The sequence below is a fragment of the Pundamilia nyererei genome, unplaced genomic scaffold, assembly GCF_000239375.1.
Source record: "Pundamilia nyererei isolate P.nyererei 1_Seehausen unplaced genomic scaffold, PunNye1.0 scaffold00169, whole genome shotgun sequence".
In the NCBI taxonomy this organism is placed as follows: Eukaryota; Metazoa; Chordata; class Actinopteri; order Cichliformes; family Cichlidae; genus Pundamilia; species Pundamilia nyererei.
This window is the reverse complement of record NW_005187570.1, coordinates 613,058-631,307: the sequence shown is the minus strand read 5'-3', so window position 1 is coordinate 631,307 and position 18,250 is coordinate 613,058. Positions and strand designations below refer to the sequence as shown.

The 18,250-nt window shown below is 38.6% G+C and overlaps 1 protein-coding gene across 4 annotated transcripts; it reads left to right on the top strand.

Moving 5' to 3' along the window:
• Window positions 1-1,376: 1,376 nt before the first annotated feature.
• LOC102195546 (mitochondrial carrier homolog 1) lies at window positions 1,377-17,549 on the top strand. Of its 4 annotated transcripts, none has more exons than XM_013914063.1 (13): window positions 1,377-1,443; window positions 1,620-1,772; window positions 5,403-5,487; window positions 5,571-5,677; window positions 7,328-7,387; window positions 8,292-8,349; window positions 9,982-10,033; window positions 10,165-10,224; window positions 10,316-10,409; window positions 15,025-15,072; window positions 15,158-15,225; window positions 16,105-16,180; window positions 16,809-17,549. In XM_013914063.1, exons 1-13 carry the CDS (start codon window positions 1,426-1,428, stop codon window positions 16,872-16,874), a joined length of 945 nt encoding a protein of 314 aa, XP_013769517.1. In that variant the 5' UTR covers window positions 1,377-1,425; the 3' UTR covers window positions 16,875-17,549. The 4 variants fall into 4 exon arrangements, with proteins under 4 accessions (XP_013769517.1, XP_013769520.1, XP_013769518.1 ...); XM_013914066.1 differs by having other exon boundaries at window positions 7,325-7,387; window positions 15,158-15,163; window positions 16,809-16,871; XM_013914064.1 differs by lacking the exon at window positions 1,377-1,443 and having other exon boundaries at window positions 1,465-1,772; window positions 7,325-7,387.
• The last annotated feature ends 701 nt before the right edge of the window (window positions 17,550-18,250 follow it).

The following is an 18,250-nucleotide window of genomic DNA, read 5'->3' as shown; positions in this document are numbered from 1 at the left end:
AGCTGGTTCCACAGAAGAGGGGCCTGAAAACTGAAGGCTCTGCCTCCCATTCTACTTTTAAATACTCTAGGAACAACAAGTAGGCCTGCAGAGTGAGAGTGAAGTGCTCTAATAGGGTGATATGGTGTCCACAATTTCTCTGATCATTAATGGGAGCACTGCTGTTAATGGGTGAGGCTAGTAACTGTGCTTAAGGCTACTCAGTGAGTGTATAAGCTCAGCTTCAGGACGTAGGCAAATAGAACTAGGCATGCCCCTCTGACATCGGCGTAATTAAGTCCCTAGCAAGTGATATTTAAAGAGTGACTCTTTAAATGGAGAGACGGTCGAGACTTCTCGTACTGGGGTTACTGGGAATTTAACAAGAGCCAGAGAAATTTAAAAAATAAATAAACAATTTTTTTTAGGTGAATTCTTTGAAATAAATAAATACAAAAATCTAAAAATGTAAAACATACATCCCTATTCTTTCCCACACCGTTTGTCATGTAGGCAGAATTTTCACACCAAATCAACCAATGATTCAAATAAATAAAGAATTGAATTGAATCATTGGTTGATTTGGTGTGAAAATTCTGCCTACATGACAAACGGTGTGGGAAAGAATAGGAAGCATAATAATAATAATACGTTTACTTCTACTACTAATAATAATAATAATGGAGAATTCAGCTGACAGCAACATATAGTGAGATGTATTGCTTTGCAACCAATTACATTTTTTATTTGTTTTTGTTATCACTAGATTGATAATTTCCTGCTTCATCTCTTGTCCTTTTTACAAAAATGTTGCATTTTCCTTTTTATGTTTATCTAGTTTTTATTTTTATTTTTGCACGATCTCATATTATTTGATAAATTGAGTTGCTTCGGGGGTGTAACTGACTTTAAAAATCAAATAAACCAAAAACAAAAAAATAAAAACATTTGTTATGTGTTAGGTAAGTGAATGGATGGATGAGCTGACTGAGCCATGAGCAGCACTGCTATTTGGAAGCATGGAAGGCTGATAGTCATGTATGTATGTAATTAGAAATGACCATATGCATACAACGTTTTTTTTTGTTTTTTGTTTTTGTTTTTTGTGGTTCCTGATTTCGTCGGGAATATTTAAAAATAATGCATCATTTTAAAAAAAAATAAAAAAAATAAAAATAAAAATACTGCTACTAAAATAAAATAGTGAGAAACAGCGAGATTAAGTCCGTCCAATCGGCTTCTTCTAGATCCAGAATTAAATTAAGCACCATAAGAAAAATATACCAGTTTATACGTTTTTAACCAGCATGCTACACAAGCCTTTCAATGTTTATTATTTATTTCTAGAATTTAAGGCAGACTACCCAAGAGGCGCTGTTAATCTCTGTCCACGCTGACAGGAAGCTCTCTGGCTGTGGCAGATAAGAAGTACACGCACGTGTTTTTATGACTTCACGAGTTTTGGTAAGAGATAGCTATTTTTAGACAGAATACGTTGTGAAATCTGCTCTCACTCACGCCTGCATTTTACTCACTAGAAAACGTCTCCACTTAAACTATTATTCTGAAAAGCGGAAGTTGTTTTTGTTGTTTGATACACAACGCTAATGATTCGTCTCCCTCGTTCACGGTAACTAAAGATGGAGTCGCCAGAAAACCTGCATGGTCCAGCAGTCGGTGTCGCGCAGGATGCTACACCAACCACCGTGGACGTGGACACCGCAGTGTTTCTGCTGGGAGCGGGTGTAACAACCCTCACACACCCGCTGCTGTACGTCAAGCTGCTAATACAGGTAGCCGATGTAGCTAGCTAACAGTCATCATAGAGGCTGAATATGAATATACAGCTTCCGTGCTGTTTTTGGAAATATGTCAACTCATGCTTCTATTTACTCATTTAGCTTAGCAGTGAAATGTAATCCCATGCTGTGGGTTACTTTTATAACCGCTATGGGCAGAAGAGTCTATAGTGTTGTCTTGTTTTCCTCATCGATACGAAATTGCGTTTGACTTTTAAATCCGAGCCTCACCTCAAAAATACTGTAAATCTAAGCAGTTATTTCTGCTCCGTCGAACCATTTACAAATGTACTGTTTATACAGGTGGAAAGCTGCAGTCAGCTGAGACTGAAGATGCCACTAATGTTTCTCCCACTAAAACGTCCAGATGAACAGAATAAACTTTTTAGGATTTCCTTACCTGGATGATGCATCAAGACATTCTGTTGTGCTCATTCTGTAAAACCCTCCAAACTTAGAATGAACATCCAGCATTGTTTTAAACACTGAAAATGTATTGCAAAAGCTGGATGACAGGAAAAACTATAAGCCCCGAGTCCTGTAGTCAAAGACTCTGATGGCTCTACTGTGAGGTCCGTTTTCCATTTTCTCCAAATTTTAAACACACTTGACTTGGAACAAGCTACATCTTTATTTTGGGGCCATGCTTTTGTTTACTTAGCCAGATGTTACAACTTGTTAAGGTCTGCAAGCACCCTCTCTCACTATTTTGAATAATTAGGTATATATATATATATATATATGTATGTGTGTGTGTGTGTGTATAGATAGATATGTATAACTCCCTGCCCCCCCCTGCGGGTGGTCTATCCTTCAAGCTCGGATCCTCTACCAGAGGCCACCTCCTTTATCTGGTGGTGGTACAACCGTGCTGGGGCCTGTCCTTCCATGATTTTATGAGAGAAATAATCTCTGAATAATACTTAAATCTATTAGCCAGAACTAACCAACCAAGTCGGTGATGCCATGTGGCACAAGATGGCGCTAAACGTGTTCTGCTTTTGAAAGCAGGTCTCCATAGTGTAAATGAACCTTTACTCTTGTAGTGTTTCATGTTCTCTTTAATTAAAGCAATGTGATTTGTTTGGGGCCTCTTTAATGAAGCCAGTTCTTAAACATAAAATAGCTTCGATCCACTGCAGATGCTTGTGATGGACGACCTGTCCAACGTGCACCTTGGGTGTCACTCTGTGACAGCTGGGTTGAACTGCGTGGACTGATAGTTTTGTGTCACATCTGTAGTTTGAGGATGTGCTTTCAGAGCTTTTACTGTGTTTTACTTTATTCAAATCATGGTTGGTGATTCCATAACTTTTGATAGGACTGTAGACTGTACACCTCACAGTCATTAGATTTCAGCGATCGCCTGTGAAATATTTTTGAACTCATGTGCCCAACAGCTCTCTTCACCATCTGTATTTAAGATTTATTTAAGTTTTTTTCAGTGCAGACTTTAATGTGAACATGCTGTTCTGGCACACTGATGTCCAAAAACATGGAAATTTTACACTGATTTTTCTTCTAGCTTGTCATCTGTAAAACTTTTTTAGTATTTATTTATTGTCATTGTCAAGAACAATGAAATTGCGTTTGGGGCTTCCATACAACCCAAAAAAAAGAAGAAAATAATAAATACTCCTTGAAACCCAAGTGTACATATTTAACCCAGTGTGACTCCAATGCAATAGACAATCCTTAGCAATAACATGAGAACATGACAAGTAATGTTGGTAGAAATTCAGACAAAGACCTGAGAAACATGACAAAGTACAACAATGCAACCCATTCAATATTATTGTACTGTGCGATATGATATCAAATATGATAGTTATCTATTAAGAAAGAGGGGGGGGGGGGGCAGGAGGGGGAAGAGAATAAAGATATGATAAGATAAACCACATCACTTAACATGATTGGTCCTTTATTGTGATTTTTGCCTCTAAATAACAGCAAAACAAATTTAGTTGTTCTACACTTTATCTAGTTATTGGTGATTCTGCTTTAATTGTCTTTCAGGCGTCAGAGCAGATGACATTGAAGGAGACATGAATCTGCTGGTTCAGGATAAATGTAGATTCAGTAAAATCATAATTCATGTTGGCAGTAATGACACTGATCACATCAATTGGAGGTCACTACAATGAATATTGAATTGGTATGTAACTTTGCAAAGCAGTGTCAAACAGTTTTTTTTCTGATTAAATCCCTTGAATTAGATTATCTAATGAACCCACTCTGAGCTAATGCTGAGTTTTCAGATCTTGTGAGGAAGAAGGTTGGAGAGACAGTGAGCACAACTGGATCTGAAGATGTACTCATCCTTTTGTTCCGTGTTGATTGGAAATCCAGATCCTAACCCAAACCCGGATTCTTTCATCGAACACCGGAAAAATAAGCAAAAGGGTAAAAAACAAAAACAAGCCAGTGTGCAGGTTCACAGTGTGGACAGCATCCCAACATCCCTTTAGTGTCTTTGCTGGAATTTTCAACTGTGAACTGTTCCAGTCAGCTTAACTGCTTATCTTGCAGAAGACAAAGGGACAAACCCTGAATCTCTTCTTCACCTAATTTTTATACTTCTGTTACAGAATGGCACAGCTTCCCAGGTGACATCTGGCCTCACCCATTGTGACATCCAGTCATGTGGTTGACAACTGATCAGCCACCCTTATCATTCTCTCTCTATCTGTTTGACTTTTCCACATAGCTGATATAAACCAAAGTTTAAACCTCCATCCACCCATTTCCTTCTGCTGATCGAGGCAGCAGCCTAAGCAGAGAAGATCGCACACAAACATTTGTACAGAATACACAGCACACTTACACACTGTATTTAAGAAGTCAGACGTCCTTTTAGATTAGTGGCTCGTTGGTGTCACTCACTCCCACACACGTCACATCTTTTCCACACACACATGAACACTTACTTTCCAAGGTTGTTTCTACACAGCTTCTCAATAAGAGGACTGTGATTGGAATCATTGTTATAGATTATATTTTCTTATTCATGATATTGGTCAAAGCTACACCTGATTAGACTCTGATTAGCTTTAAGCTATAATTAACTATCAGCAAAAACACATATGTTATGGTTCAACACCTGATTCAGAGTCACAGTGCTGCAGTCGTATGCAGACGCTAATCTGCACGGGCCAAATCTGGATCATGTCTGCAAAAATCCAGCCATGAGAATAATTTTCATACTCAACCCATTTCTCATTTGACATATTAGTCAGACGTGTACTTTGTTTTATGTCTTGATTAAGAATAAAGCTGATTTACTATTAGCAAAAGCACATCCAGATAAACTGGTTTTTATTGAGGGCGGTGTTTTTATTCCAAAAGGCAAATTGATGACACGTTGCTGAGATGGTCATCTTTCTTTAATTTCATCTCATTCAGTGTTTACATTTTTTACTCTTTCATTTTGGCTCATTATGTCTGTTTTTCAAAACCTGAATTGTTCTGTCTGTCACTGATTTAAAATAATGATTTAAATGTATTTTGGTCAGTTGTTTAAGTCGTCCAGTCTGTTCTTGGAAAGCAAACACCCGACGCTGTAGTTGAATAAAAGAAAATGGTCATGTAGAGAATCTGTTTAATTGAAACTGCTGTTGTCTCCAGGTGGGACATGAGCCTCTTCCCCCGACTGTGGGAACAACTATGTTTGGAAGGAGAGTTTTATACCTGCCCGGCTTTCTCTCTTATGGTGAGTGAAGTGGGATTAATGGATGACTTATCGTCTAACTGGACAAAGCATGAACGTTTTACAGGACATGAATTTGTTTTCAGCGCAGCATATTGTGAAGATGGATGGAAAGAGAGGACTTCTTCGTGGCCTCTCACCACGTATTGTATCCAGTGCCATCTCTACTGTGGTGAGGAGCAAAGTTAAACAGGTAAGCAGGAAATGAGATTAAGATGGTACAAAGGGTACAACCCTTCTTGCTAAGATGAATAAGCAGATGTTTCTCTATAGCTGGATCCATCAGAGGTGCCTGTATAAGTCATTTGAATTAGCAGACAGTGTGACCTCCATCAAGAATCTCTGTGATTCAACTTGAACTTAACATTAAACTGTTAAAAATTCCCTTTGTTATCTTTGGATTTCAACCTGGACAAGCTGGAGTATTGTATTGATTGTAACTCTTTAAAATCTGAAAGATAAAGAACAAAAACGGAGCTGCATATGTTCTATTGCAAAGGCTTATACAGAAGCACAATGATGATAGCCAATGATGAGGGCACGCTCTGTACTTTACACAGAGTGTGGGAACCAAACTGTTAAACAGCTGATATTAGACTTTTCTTACCAGCCTTCGTATTAAAAACGAATACGTATAAACACTACACTCTGACTTTTCTCATACTGCAGTGTTACTGAATTATTACTTTAACATGCTGCTGAATGTTTCACGTCACAGTGTTTCAGATACAGCACAGGGTCACTGTGCTTATATTTATGTGGCCCCAGCAGGGCCATGCTGCAAATAAGATTTTCCCCTGTGTATTTAAATGCCTCTAAAACAAGAGGCATTTGCCAAGTGTGTGAAGATTACAGGCACTCGTCTGACACTATACTGCACTAACACAACTACAGTTTTATGAAATGAAATCAAATTGTCATTTTTTTCCAAAAACCTGTGGATGGAATTTAAGATGATTAAAACTCGAGACATGCCTGTGGTCTCAATGATCTGTAATTGGCTGAAACAGCTCGAACAGGAAGTGATTTATTTACCGCCACCTTATTATTAAAGCTAAATTAATAATATTCAGTGTTGAATAGAAACCTTGGGTTTTTATCGTTCTCCTGTATGAATCACTAACAGCAAGCTCTCCCAGTGTTTGTGTTCCCTTTTTGTTGTGATGTCCTGACAGAGGACAAGTTATTTCAGGTTTCATGCCAATGTTGTGCTAATGTTTTGGTTTTTTTTTTCTTTAAATAATATTTTTAATTTGGTTTTTATTGCTGCTCAGTGTTGTTGTCATTACTGGTTCAGTTTTTGACAAAAGCACATTCAAAGCTTTTTCCCATTCAGTGAATTTTCATAATGATAATAATCCTCTGCTGTCACATTGCTGTAACATATGGATTTTCAGCCAGGGCACAGTTTGATAGCAGAAGTGTTACAATAGGAATCAATTTCAATTCCTTTTTATTATCAATTAATTCATTTTTGCCTTTCATGTAAACATGGTCTGTAATTTTCTGTAATCTTGCTGCAGTTTGTAGCCAAAATATTAGTGAAGTTCAAAGGACTTACATGTTGTTTATTTGTTACCAGTTACAAATAAGAACAGCCGATGTGCTTGAATAGGCCTTTGAGAGATGACAGGCAGTAAAGTGTAATCACTGTGCTCACGCATATGATTTTATTTAAAACATGCATAAGAATTTGTGGTTCTGCAAAAATAAACTTGGGTTTTAAGTGATTGTGCAGGTGGAGCTGTAGATGATTGATGTTGTCGATGAATGTTATGTTCTTTAAATATCTGATTACACAATAGTGTGTTTTGAAGGGTAATCGGAGTTCTTTGTTCAGCAGATAGACGTCCTGTTTAAGAACGGCGACCAGCAGAATTCACTCAGGAAAGTGGTCAAAGAGGTGAGACAACTCTGTGAGGGCTGTTCTTCACTTCTTTCATTTAGAGTGTAGCTGAACGGATGTACAAATGTTTCCTTATTCATAAATTGTGAAAAAGACAGAATACGATGATTTGAAAATCATTTAAGCCCTAAATTTAAAGGGTAAATGGTTCAATGATGATCAGTATCAAATGCTGTAACTGATAGATTTGGTTTTATTTGAAAACAATATTGGATCCTTTTTGATTAATCAATGCATTTCCAGAAAATTGTGAGGGCACAGTGTAAAACCTGAAATGTGGTATCATGCCACAAAATAAAAACCTTGCAAAACATCTTAGAACTAGTTACTACAAGTTTTCCACTACTTCCTACTGGACCTGGGTTTTAAGGTTTCCCATTGGTTTCCCAATTTGCAAATTAATGATCAAGAAAAATGACCTCAACGCCCACTGTCCGTCAGTAGTGCTAATTATAGTCATTATAAAAAAATGTAATATTTATAACTTTATACTGTTTATATATGGGGAAACCTGCCGTCATTTGCAGGACCGTAAATGGACCAAAAGCGAGTTGGACCTCCTTTGCCTTCAGAATTGTCTTAATTCTTCATGGCAGATTTTCAACCAGGTCCTGAAAGGGTTCATCAGAGATTATGTTCCTTAAAAAATGCCAAAAAGTGTCTAGAAACAACCTTCATCCCTAAAATACTTTTTTGAGAAACCAAATGTTGGTAGGGACCAGAAATTGTGCATAATTCCTGTTAGGAAGTTCTTATATTTTCGCTGGAATTTCTCTGGGCAAATTTGAGACAGGCAAGTGGTGATCAAGTGAAAAATCTGGAAAGCAGAGGATATTTGTAGACATTGTCTTGCTATTTCTGGCTTTGAAAAACGTTCTCTTTACATTGCTTTGTCTCCCAGACCTCACATGAGATGATCATCCAGTGCCTGTCCAGAGTAGCCACCCATCCTTTTCATGGTATGTCAGCAACCGGAAATGTTTATTCTGCCATGAAACATTTCTTTTGAGTAAATAAAAAAAAAGCTATGCAGAGATTAGTAAAATAAAATAGTGCTGCAGTCACCTTACAGGAAGAGATTTCCTGGTTTGAACTCCAGCTCCTGAGCTTCCAATGGGTTCTGTGGCTCCGCCCACAATCTAAAGAGACGCATGTTTGTGAGTCTAAAGTGAATGTAGGTCTGAGGTAGATAAAGTGCTCAAAGTTTATAGAACAAAGCACTCTGTCAACATATGATTAAAATGTGACTGTATTCTAAATAAATGTGTGTCGTCAGTATAACTAAAAAAAGTACTGTTCTTTTTCTGTTGTTTTTAACTACTGATTAAGTATTTTCAGTGTTGGGAAGGTTACTTTTAAAATGTATTCCATTACAGAATACATGCCCCAAAATGTATTCTGTAACTTATTCCGTTACGTTACTCAATGACAGTAACGTATTCTGAATACTTTGGATTACTTACTATATTATCATGCTTTTTACAACAACGTGAATGTACTATTGCTGTGATTTATTACTATTACTGAAGGTCCGCGACTCCGAACTGTAGTAAAGGGACCTCTGACTAATACGGCGGGGTCCCTGTCGGCTCGTAGCCGAAAAATAGCTTTACTTTGTTGTGTGGGTCAACTTTTCTTGCAAGAGACAGAGAGAGGCGTTGAAAGGCTGCTCCAACGGAACTTATTGTTTTCGGAGGAAAACACGAACACGGTGTACAGTCGAGTCTTAATAGCTTACTTACAACTGGGCTCGTCAGGCACTCTTCTTGGCTGCAGTGGTTATTATTATATTTACATGCTTCCAGCTCCCGTTTTTCCTCGATGACAACTCGTACCTTTCCACTCCCCTTTTTCTCCCTCCTCGCGCTCACAGACACATAACGTGTATGGCAGTCCATTCTCCCTGCAGCACGGACTACACTGCCCATGATGCTACATTCTTTAGAGCTATGCTTGTAGCATTCTGCCTGTTAGCTTAGCACAACAACAACAACAACAACGAAAAGGCGCTCTCTCACCCAGGAAGCACACAGTCGCAGAGAGAGAGAGAGAGCGTCACCCTGTAACCATGGCAACCGTAACGCTGCTGCCTGGAACAACAGAACGTAGCTGTCAAACCAAACCCAAACAGTCCTGACCCGCGACAAATTGAAACAGGAAAGTACCGCAGTGTAATCCATTTATTTCAACAAAGTAACTGTATTCTAAATACCACCTTTTTAAACGGTAACTGTAACGGAATACAGTTACTCATATTTTGTATTTTAAATACGTAACGGCGGTACATGTATTCCGTTACTCCCCAACACTGAGTATTTTTAATTGAATTCTGTCTTTACTGCGTGCTTTGAAAATTTGTAACTCCTTTTAATGCCTGATTGTGAACAGTGGCCTAAAATGTGAAGGTAGTGATTTGAGTCGTCACATGAAGCAGGAATCTCATGTTGGACTAACAGACTTGTTTACATATTGAACTATTCTGAGGCATCAATCTTTGTTTGCAGTTTACAGTATGTAGCATGTTCCCAGTCCTCATGAAAGTGTTATGTTGTCTGAATGAAATGATCTGATAAACCTTTCTGCGTTGGCAGTTATGTCGGTACGCTGCATGGCTCAGTTTGTTGGCAGAGAAGTCAAGTATGGGTAAGACTTTGGTTTATATATAAATTTCATACAAGTGTTTTGTAGATGAAGAAAGTGGATTAAAAGAAACATTCTACACTCACATCTACATAAAAAAGCAAGATGATATTAAAGGTCTGTCTGATTTTTAGTGGGATGCTCAGCTGTATGGTCAAGATTTTCAAGGAGGAAGGAGTTGCTGGCTTCTATGTGTGAGTCATGCTTTTATTAGTACAGTCTGTCCTGCTCAGATATCGTGATCTTTCACCTCCAACCATCATAGCAGTGTTTGTGTGTTTGCAGTGGTCTCATACCGCATGTCCTGGGAGAGGTTCTGTTTCTGTGGTGTTGTAATCTCCTGGCTCACTTTATTAACACCTATGCTGTGGATGAAAGTGTAAGTCTGTCACCTTTACCTATTTCAACAAGCTTTGACAATAAATATAATTTTATAATAGTACTGTATTTTTATTAGGAAAACTATTGTATGTTCTAGGTGGGCACTTGAAGAGCATGTTCAACACCCGCTCTACCTCCTGAGCCACGCCTACCTTTGAGGTTGTGCCTCAGAAGGTAGAGCGCCCTTATTTTCCACAAAGCAAAAAAACAGAATTTAAAATGTAGTCAAAATGCAAAAATTAGATAACATTAAGTGGCTCAAGTGTAATGGACAGTGCAGTGCAGTAAGGGGGATTAAACAATGGGAGGTTGCACACTTGACAGATTAACAGATGAATCTCTGTATTATACGTATTATCCTGTTCATGTGGTATCAAAGATTTCCTGTGTACATTCAAAAACATACCGTAAGAGCTACAATGTGACAAACAAAAGAGCTCTCATGCAACTTTAAAATTCCTGTCATAATTTAAAATCTGTTAATATAATCCAATTTGTATCCCTTCAACAAAATAAGACCAGATTCCTGTCAACAGAGCAAAGGCCCGGAAGTACACCGGAATATTATAACACTTAATTTAGAAAGAAATCTAAACTTTATATAAATGATTGCAAATCTTAGAAATCTATTTGGCCAATGCTGCTAATCATACAAAACACAAAATATTTTCTTAAAGTTGACACTGGCTATCCTGATGTGATAATGGACTTGCACTTATATAGTGCTTTTCTGCTCCACTTGGCCCATTTCCACACACACAATCTTACAAGTACATTTTTCTATGTCTGAGTGCTTTCTATAGAAAATATATTTTTGACATCTGACGTTATTAGCCATTTCAGGGTCAAAACTCTTCTTTAAAGAGTTAAAAATGGTCTTTTATCTTCTATAAAATGATAGGTTTGGCTGTTCTCCCAGATATTCCAATCAAATTTAACACTGAGGCATCCATGAAAAAGAGGATTCACAAGGTTCAAAGAAAGTTCTTACTGAAAATGATATGCCATGTTCTGACTGAAGGATTTATAAAAACAGCTAAAAGTTGTAGCTCTGCTATCACTATGAATATAATACAAGAAACAAAACATTCTCATCTTAATGTAACAGTTGAAGTCTTAGTTAGTCGAGTGGTTCAGGGGGTTGGGAAGCTCATCTTGTAATCGGAAGGTTGTAAGTCTTGGTCGTATTGGTCGTTGTGTCCTTGGGCAAGACACTTCACCTACCACCTACTGGTGTTGGCCAGAGTGGCCAATGGCGCGATATAGCTGCCTTGCTTCTGCCCTAAGGCAGCTATGGCTAAAACTGTAGCTTGCCTCCACCAGTGTGTGAATGTGAGAGTGAATGAATAGTGGAATTGTAAAGCGCTTTGAGGGTCTCGAAAAGCGCTATATAAATGCAATCCATTATTAGTCTGAGAGTCCTTTTTTTTTCTTTTTTTTTCTTTTTTTAAAATTTCAACATTCAAATATTTGGCGTCTAGCGGACTGTGAGCCCATGGATTCTAATTACATCATAAGGTTTTAAAAACTGAGGTTAAAAATGCAGTGCACATGAATAGTGCTAATAAAAAAGCAGAGAGGCCTACAGTGAACATAGATTATTTTTAAGGTTTTTTTTTAGTATTGTTTGTATTAAAACAAAATACAAAGCATTACAATACCTGAAAAAGACAACAGCATTAAAGAAGGAGGAGTTTGGACCCAGAAGCAGGGTTGTTACATCATCACTTAACAAGTGGATAGTCTCATAGACAAAAAGCTAAGCTAGTGTTTATGGCAGAGGTATTATTATCATCATCACCAGCTAGACAAAAGCCTGGGCTAGGCTAATGACAAAGTTGCCTTATTGCAAATAAACAACATACAGAAGAGGCACACTTGATACATGCAGACCATTAAGCAGTGTTGGAACTCACTGTGGTACCATACGCTCGGAAGCATCAGTTGAACAGAAAGTAGTGTGATGGTACAAGAATGGTGAGGAAAAAGGTGATTAACAATGGAAGAGAGACAGACCATCATAACACGTATAAATGTCGGTCTGTCCTACAGAGAAACTGCAAAGAAAGTCAAGGTGCCAGTGAGTTTAGTTTCCTTCAGCATCCAAAGGCTCAGAAACAAACTGACAGGAAGAGGTCTGCAGACCCAAAGACACGACTCAATCAGAGGACAAGTTAACAGCTGTGTGATAGGCGGCTCACAGGACAACAGCTTCAAGCAGCTTAATAGTGGTCGTAGTAAGAAAGTCTCAGTTTCAGCTGTGAAGAGAAGACTTTGAGCTGCAGGTTTGACAGGACGAGTTGCAGCAAGAAAGCCAGACGTCAGAATAAGACAAAGAGGCTTGGCTGGGACATGAAACACCACCATTGGACTACTGAAGACTGGAAGAAGGTATTATGGACTGATGGATCAACATTTGAAACCTTGTGTTCATCACACAGGATCTTTGTGGTCGAGTAGGTAAAGGATGGTTCCACAGTGTGTGGTGTCAACCGTCAAACATGGAGGAGGAAGTGTGATGGTCTGGGGCTGTTTGCTGGATCCAGGGTCGGTGACTTGTACAGAGTGAGAGGCTCCCTGAACCAAAACACGTACCACAGCATTGTGCAGCACCATGCAGGACCCTCTGGTATGAGCCTAGTTGGTCAAGGCTTCATCCTACAGCAACATAAAGACCCAAAACATAGATCCAAGCTGTGCCAGTACTACCTCAGGAACAAAGAACAAGGTGGTGAGCTTGAAAACATGGAGTGTCCAGCACAGTCTCCAGACTTAAACCCCATCGAGCTGGTTTGAACTGGACAGAAGAGTGAAAGCAAAGCAGCCTACAAGGTCCACGTTTATGGGAACTTCTGCTACAGATATGGAAGAAGATTTGATTCTATTGTAGAAAGAAGCCACGGCTGTCTTCAGCTGCTATATCTGTAGCCTCCTTTGGCTACTCTGATGGGTCAAAGGTTAGAATACACTTTGGTCTATAAACTGATTCCATGATTTCTTTTTTAACTCCAATTACTTATTTGTTCTATGCTTTCATTTCAGAGTTCAATCAGACAATAAACTGCGTAATTTTCAATAAAGAACTTGAAAATGTGGTGTTCTAAAACTTGTTACTGGTAGTTTATGAGGATTGCTGTGAAATTTTAGCTTCATATACTAGTTGTCTTTTGCATTTTACCAGATAGGTTTATTTTTTCATTTTTTTTAATTACCCATTACTCAGACATTTTTATATATGTCTCCTATAATACATACAGTAGTACATCTGGAAAGTATTCACAGAGCTTCATTTGTTCCACATTTTGTCATGTTACAGCCCTATTCATTGTTCACTGCAAAATGTTAAATACAATAACCTATAAAAGCAATTGCTTGAAATTCTTGCAAATTTATATTCATAAAGAGAAAAATATAACAAGTACTTAAATATTCACAGCCTTTGCTTAATACTTGAAACACCTTTGGCAGCAATTACAGCCTCATGCCTCTTTGAGAGTGATGCTACAAGCTTTGCATACCTATTTTTGGGCAGCTTATTTCCCATTCTCCTTTGTGGAACCTCAGCTGGGGAGCAGCAGTGCACAGCCATTTCTCTCCAGAGGGTTTCAGGCAGATTTCAGTCTGGGCTCTGGCAGGGCCAGACATTCACACAGTAGTCAGGCAGGTTCTCATGTGTCTTTTACTGAGAAGTAGGCTTCACCCTGGCTACTTGGGAGTACAGGAATGGTTGTTTCTGAAAGCTTCTCCTCTCTCCACAGAGCAATGCTGGGAGCTCTTTACTAGAGTTCCCATCGGGTACTTGGGCACCTCCCGAATAAGGCCCTTTTACCCAGATCATGTAGATTGACATGGTCAGACAGTTCTGGTGGTTCCAAACGTCTTCCATTTACGGACGATGGATGCCACTGTGCTCATTAGAACCTTCAGTGCTGCAGAAATCTTTCTGTAGCCACCCTCAGATCTGTGCCATGATACAATCCTGCCCCTGAGGTCAATTCCTTGGTCTTTATTGATTACAAAATCATCCAGTGATCTATAGTGTCCGGGTACCATGCACATGTTCATATGTCTTATCAATATTTCATTCCTCTGCAGCCCATCCTGTGAGAGTGGTGGTCCCACAGTAAACCCACTTAGCTTTTTCATGCTGATCCTTGCCAGGCTGTGAGCTCAGGCTTGGCCAGCAGACGTTCACCCATAAGCCTCTATCCTGTTCCTGGTGACAGGGTAGGATCCCCGCTGACCCTGTCCCGAGCAGGCTACATTGAACCTTTGATTTATTATACTGCGTAGGGTGTCTGGCTCCTCACCCAGGACCAGTTTGATTTCGAAGACCCTACCAGTAGCAAATTGCACTTGACAACAAAGCTTCTGGGATTACTGGAGCACACAAACCCATCACCCTCACACACCAAAAACGAAAATGATGAATGAAAGAAAACTCATCATGTAATAGCGGTGTTTCAGAGACACTTGTATATGCTTACATGGTAATTTGTTGTTTATTATACAAACGATTGTAACTATTGAACTTTAAGTGCATTAGTTTTAGTTTCTGGAAACATGTAAATTCCTTCAATAACATTTCCCCCTCTCTTTACATTTCTTTGCAGTTCAGTCAGGCCTCTGCAGTGAGAAGCTACACTAAATTTGTGATGGGCGTAAGTTCTCTCTTCAGACCATGAAAGGTTTCTCCTGTATGTCATAATTCAGTAATAATGCAGTGTGCGTTTTGTGCCTCATTAGATTGCAGTAAGTGTCCTTACATATCCATTCATGCTGGTTGCTGATCTTATGGTGGTAAACAATTGTGGGTGAGTCATTAAGCTAAACACAGTTATGAACTTAAAATGTAATATTGATTTAAACCTGATGCCGTAGACTCTTTCAAGGTTTATAATTAGCTTTTTATCGCACTCATATTAAATGGTTTCAGCGATTGTTTTTTTTTTTTTTCTCTCACCAACTTGAAACATGATGCTGTGATTGCAGGTCTGTGGAATACAAAAGAATAAAAAGACAAAAGTTGCACAAACCTTCTGGAAAAGGTTAAATTTAGTCAACAAAGATTAGAGAAACTGGAGCTCATATCATTTATAACTTTTTAAGGGTAATTTCAATCAGATGGCAGTTGGATTCCTGATCTCATAGATTTTTTTCATACAATGATTAAGAACAAAGTGGTGAAATTCTAAATGAGGAACTTCCTGTTTTTCATATGACTGCCACATACATGTTTTCTAGCAGCTTAGATTTATATATATATATATACTACGAAGGAAGGGCTTTAGTATGTGCTTTCCAGGTTATGTCCAATAATTTCAGCAGAACTGAAGTTGTAGAAATATTTCAAGGACCACTGGTAGACAAAGGACAAGCACCAGTGCTCATAACAAAAGTTAAAGTTTTAAATATGTTTACAGATTCCTCCATGAACTGCTCTTGTGTTACCATGTAGGCATTGATTGGAGTCTGACAGCATTTCCAAATCACTAAAGATCTCGAAATCTGACTAATGTGAGGCTCATACAATAAATGGTTCATCATTTTTACACTTGAAGTTTGTCTCCAGAACAGGGGCTTTTTGTGCTACATTAAAGTCTTTATTATGTTTACAGTAAATATGCTTTTAATATTTTTTTGCAAAATAATCGCTGATGCTTTAGTCTGACTGCTGAGCTTTGTCTTGTCAGACTGGCTGCAGGACTTCCTCCTCTGTCGCCCGTCTTTAGCTCCTGGCTGCACTGCTGGAATCACCTGAGCAACAAGGTACACTCACTATGTCACATGGCATTTGATTCCTTAATGCCATTTTATTATTCCATGACCAATTCACTGGAACTCAAAATAGAGGTAATAGAGATGCTGATGGATGCAGAAGCTTTAGGAATGTTCAAATTAACAATCTGTAAAAGAAGGAATGCACTGGCTGGTTCAGCAACACCAAAAGGCCTGAAATACCACAGAAGACAACTGAAGAGGTAGAATTCTTCCTTAGATCAGAAAAAACATTCACAGTATGTAGCCATGTCAAGAAAGGAGGTAGTCGGTCTATCACTGTCAAAATCTATAATCAAGAAACACCTTTGTGAAGGTAAATGCAGAGGGTTCACAAAAAAGTGGAAACCACTTGTACACTACAGTAGGATAGTGGAGAGTAAGCAGGACACTGCCTGTCAAATAGGGTGGAGGTAGTGATGCAGCATGTGCATGTATGGATGCCAAGGGAACAGGTCACTTGCTGATAGAAGTAGCAGGGTGAACTGCGACGTGTACAGGCCTATGCTCTCTGCTCAGGCAAAGCATACTGCAAAAGCCAGTCAGAAGACCAGAGCTGGAGTTCCCCAGTGCACTATATATTTTCCTATATTCCTTCTCTTTGTCTCCCTCACGCCAGGGTCACCTCTTTAGAGGATCCAGTTTCTTTTTCCGCAGAGTGCCCTTGACCTCCATCGAGGACTAACATGGTCATCGCCACCACCTGCTGGGATGTTCCTCACCTTTTGCTCAGAAACATTTTCCAAAGATATCGATCCCTTCCTTTGTCATCAGCCTGCTGTATCCATGTCATCAGCCTGCTGTATCCATCCAGACAGCTGGAGCAGCAGAACCTTTTTTGAAGTATGAGAAGCACATTCATTGTTATGATTATACCAGCTTCTACTCCTTTCCTCCCTGCTTCCAAACAATGCACCAACTATGGGCACCGTTTTGTTGCTGAGACTCACAAAGACATTTTAGAAATGATTCTCACATGAAATGATTTATTTGACTGACTTGCAGTGAGAACAGTACTTCCAAATTGCACCAATATGTTTGTTGGTACCTCTGCTATAGTCTGCAGCACTTTAAACATCTCTGGTTGTTTTAAAACTTGTCATTTTGCTTGATTTTAGATGTTATTAATCCACTCCAGTGTTGCAGCTGAACAGATGATCTGTTTTCAGTTTCTTTGCAATTAATAAAAACCTCTGTCTTTTTCTTGATGTTGCTCTTGCAAACTGAGTAAAGAGGTAATGCTATTTTTTTAAGTAAAAAATATTTTCTTTAAAAGAGGTTGGAGAAATGTATGAAAGTCAAGAAGCTCAAGATATTATATATGCCAGAGTCTAATAAAACAGAGAAATATGATTTTGAAGTTTGTACAATGTTTTCTTTTTTATCAGTCAGCCTTTAAACCTTTAAACCTGCCACTCGAGTGGTTTAAAAACCTGTTAACAGTCTGTTAGTTCTGAAAGCGTCCATGTTCGCTGATACATGTGACTGATAAATTAATTCTGCTTTATGTGTGTGACCCTAGTAACAACCCCACCTGCCTGTTTTTATTGATAAAAAATAAAATCTTTGCCACAACAGGGTTCACTTCATATTCAAAATGTGAAATATTATATAAGTTGTATACTGATGCTTTAAGATCCAATCTTAAGCAGTAAATAAGAACATATTGAGGGTTACTAGATATAGAATAATAGAATAGTAAAGAATAGTTCATTGCCTGGGCCACTTTTTTAAACATGAATAAATAACTCACCGTTTTTCTAAGGCGACAAGTTTACATACTTTTTGAAGTTCTCTGAACTAATGAGGTTTTACAGTGATGAGCAGATAATCCATAGGTAAGTTTAAATTAACTATTCATTAGCTTTCTAACAGCCTGATATTCTGAGGCTTTGTAATATAAACACTGTAATAAAGGTTGCGAGCTTGAGCGCTACAGAACATCAGAGCTGATAATAAATGACGCCTGTTGTGTTCCCCCAACACAGGACGGCTCTGTTTAAAAAGTCCTAACCTCTGATCAATCAAGACTTTATCCGCCACATGCAGGTTGCCCTGCAG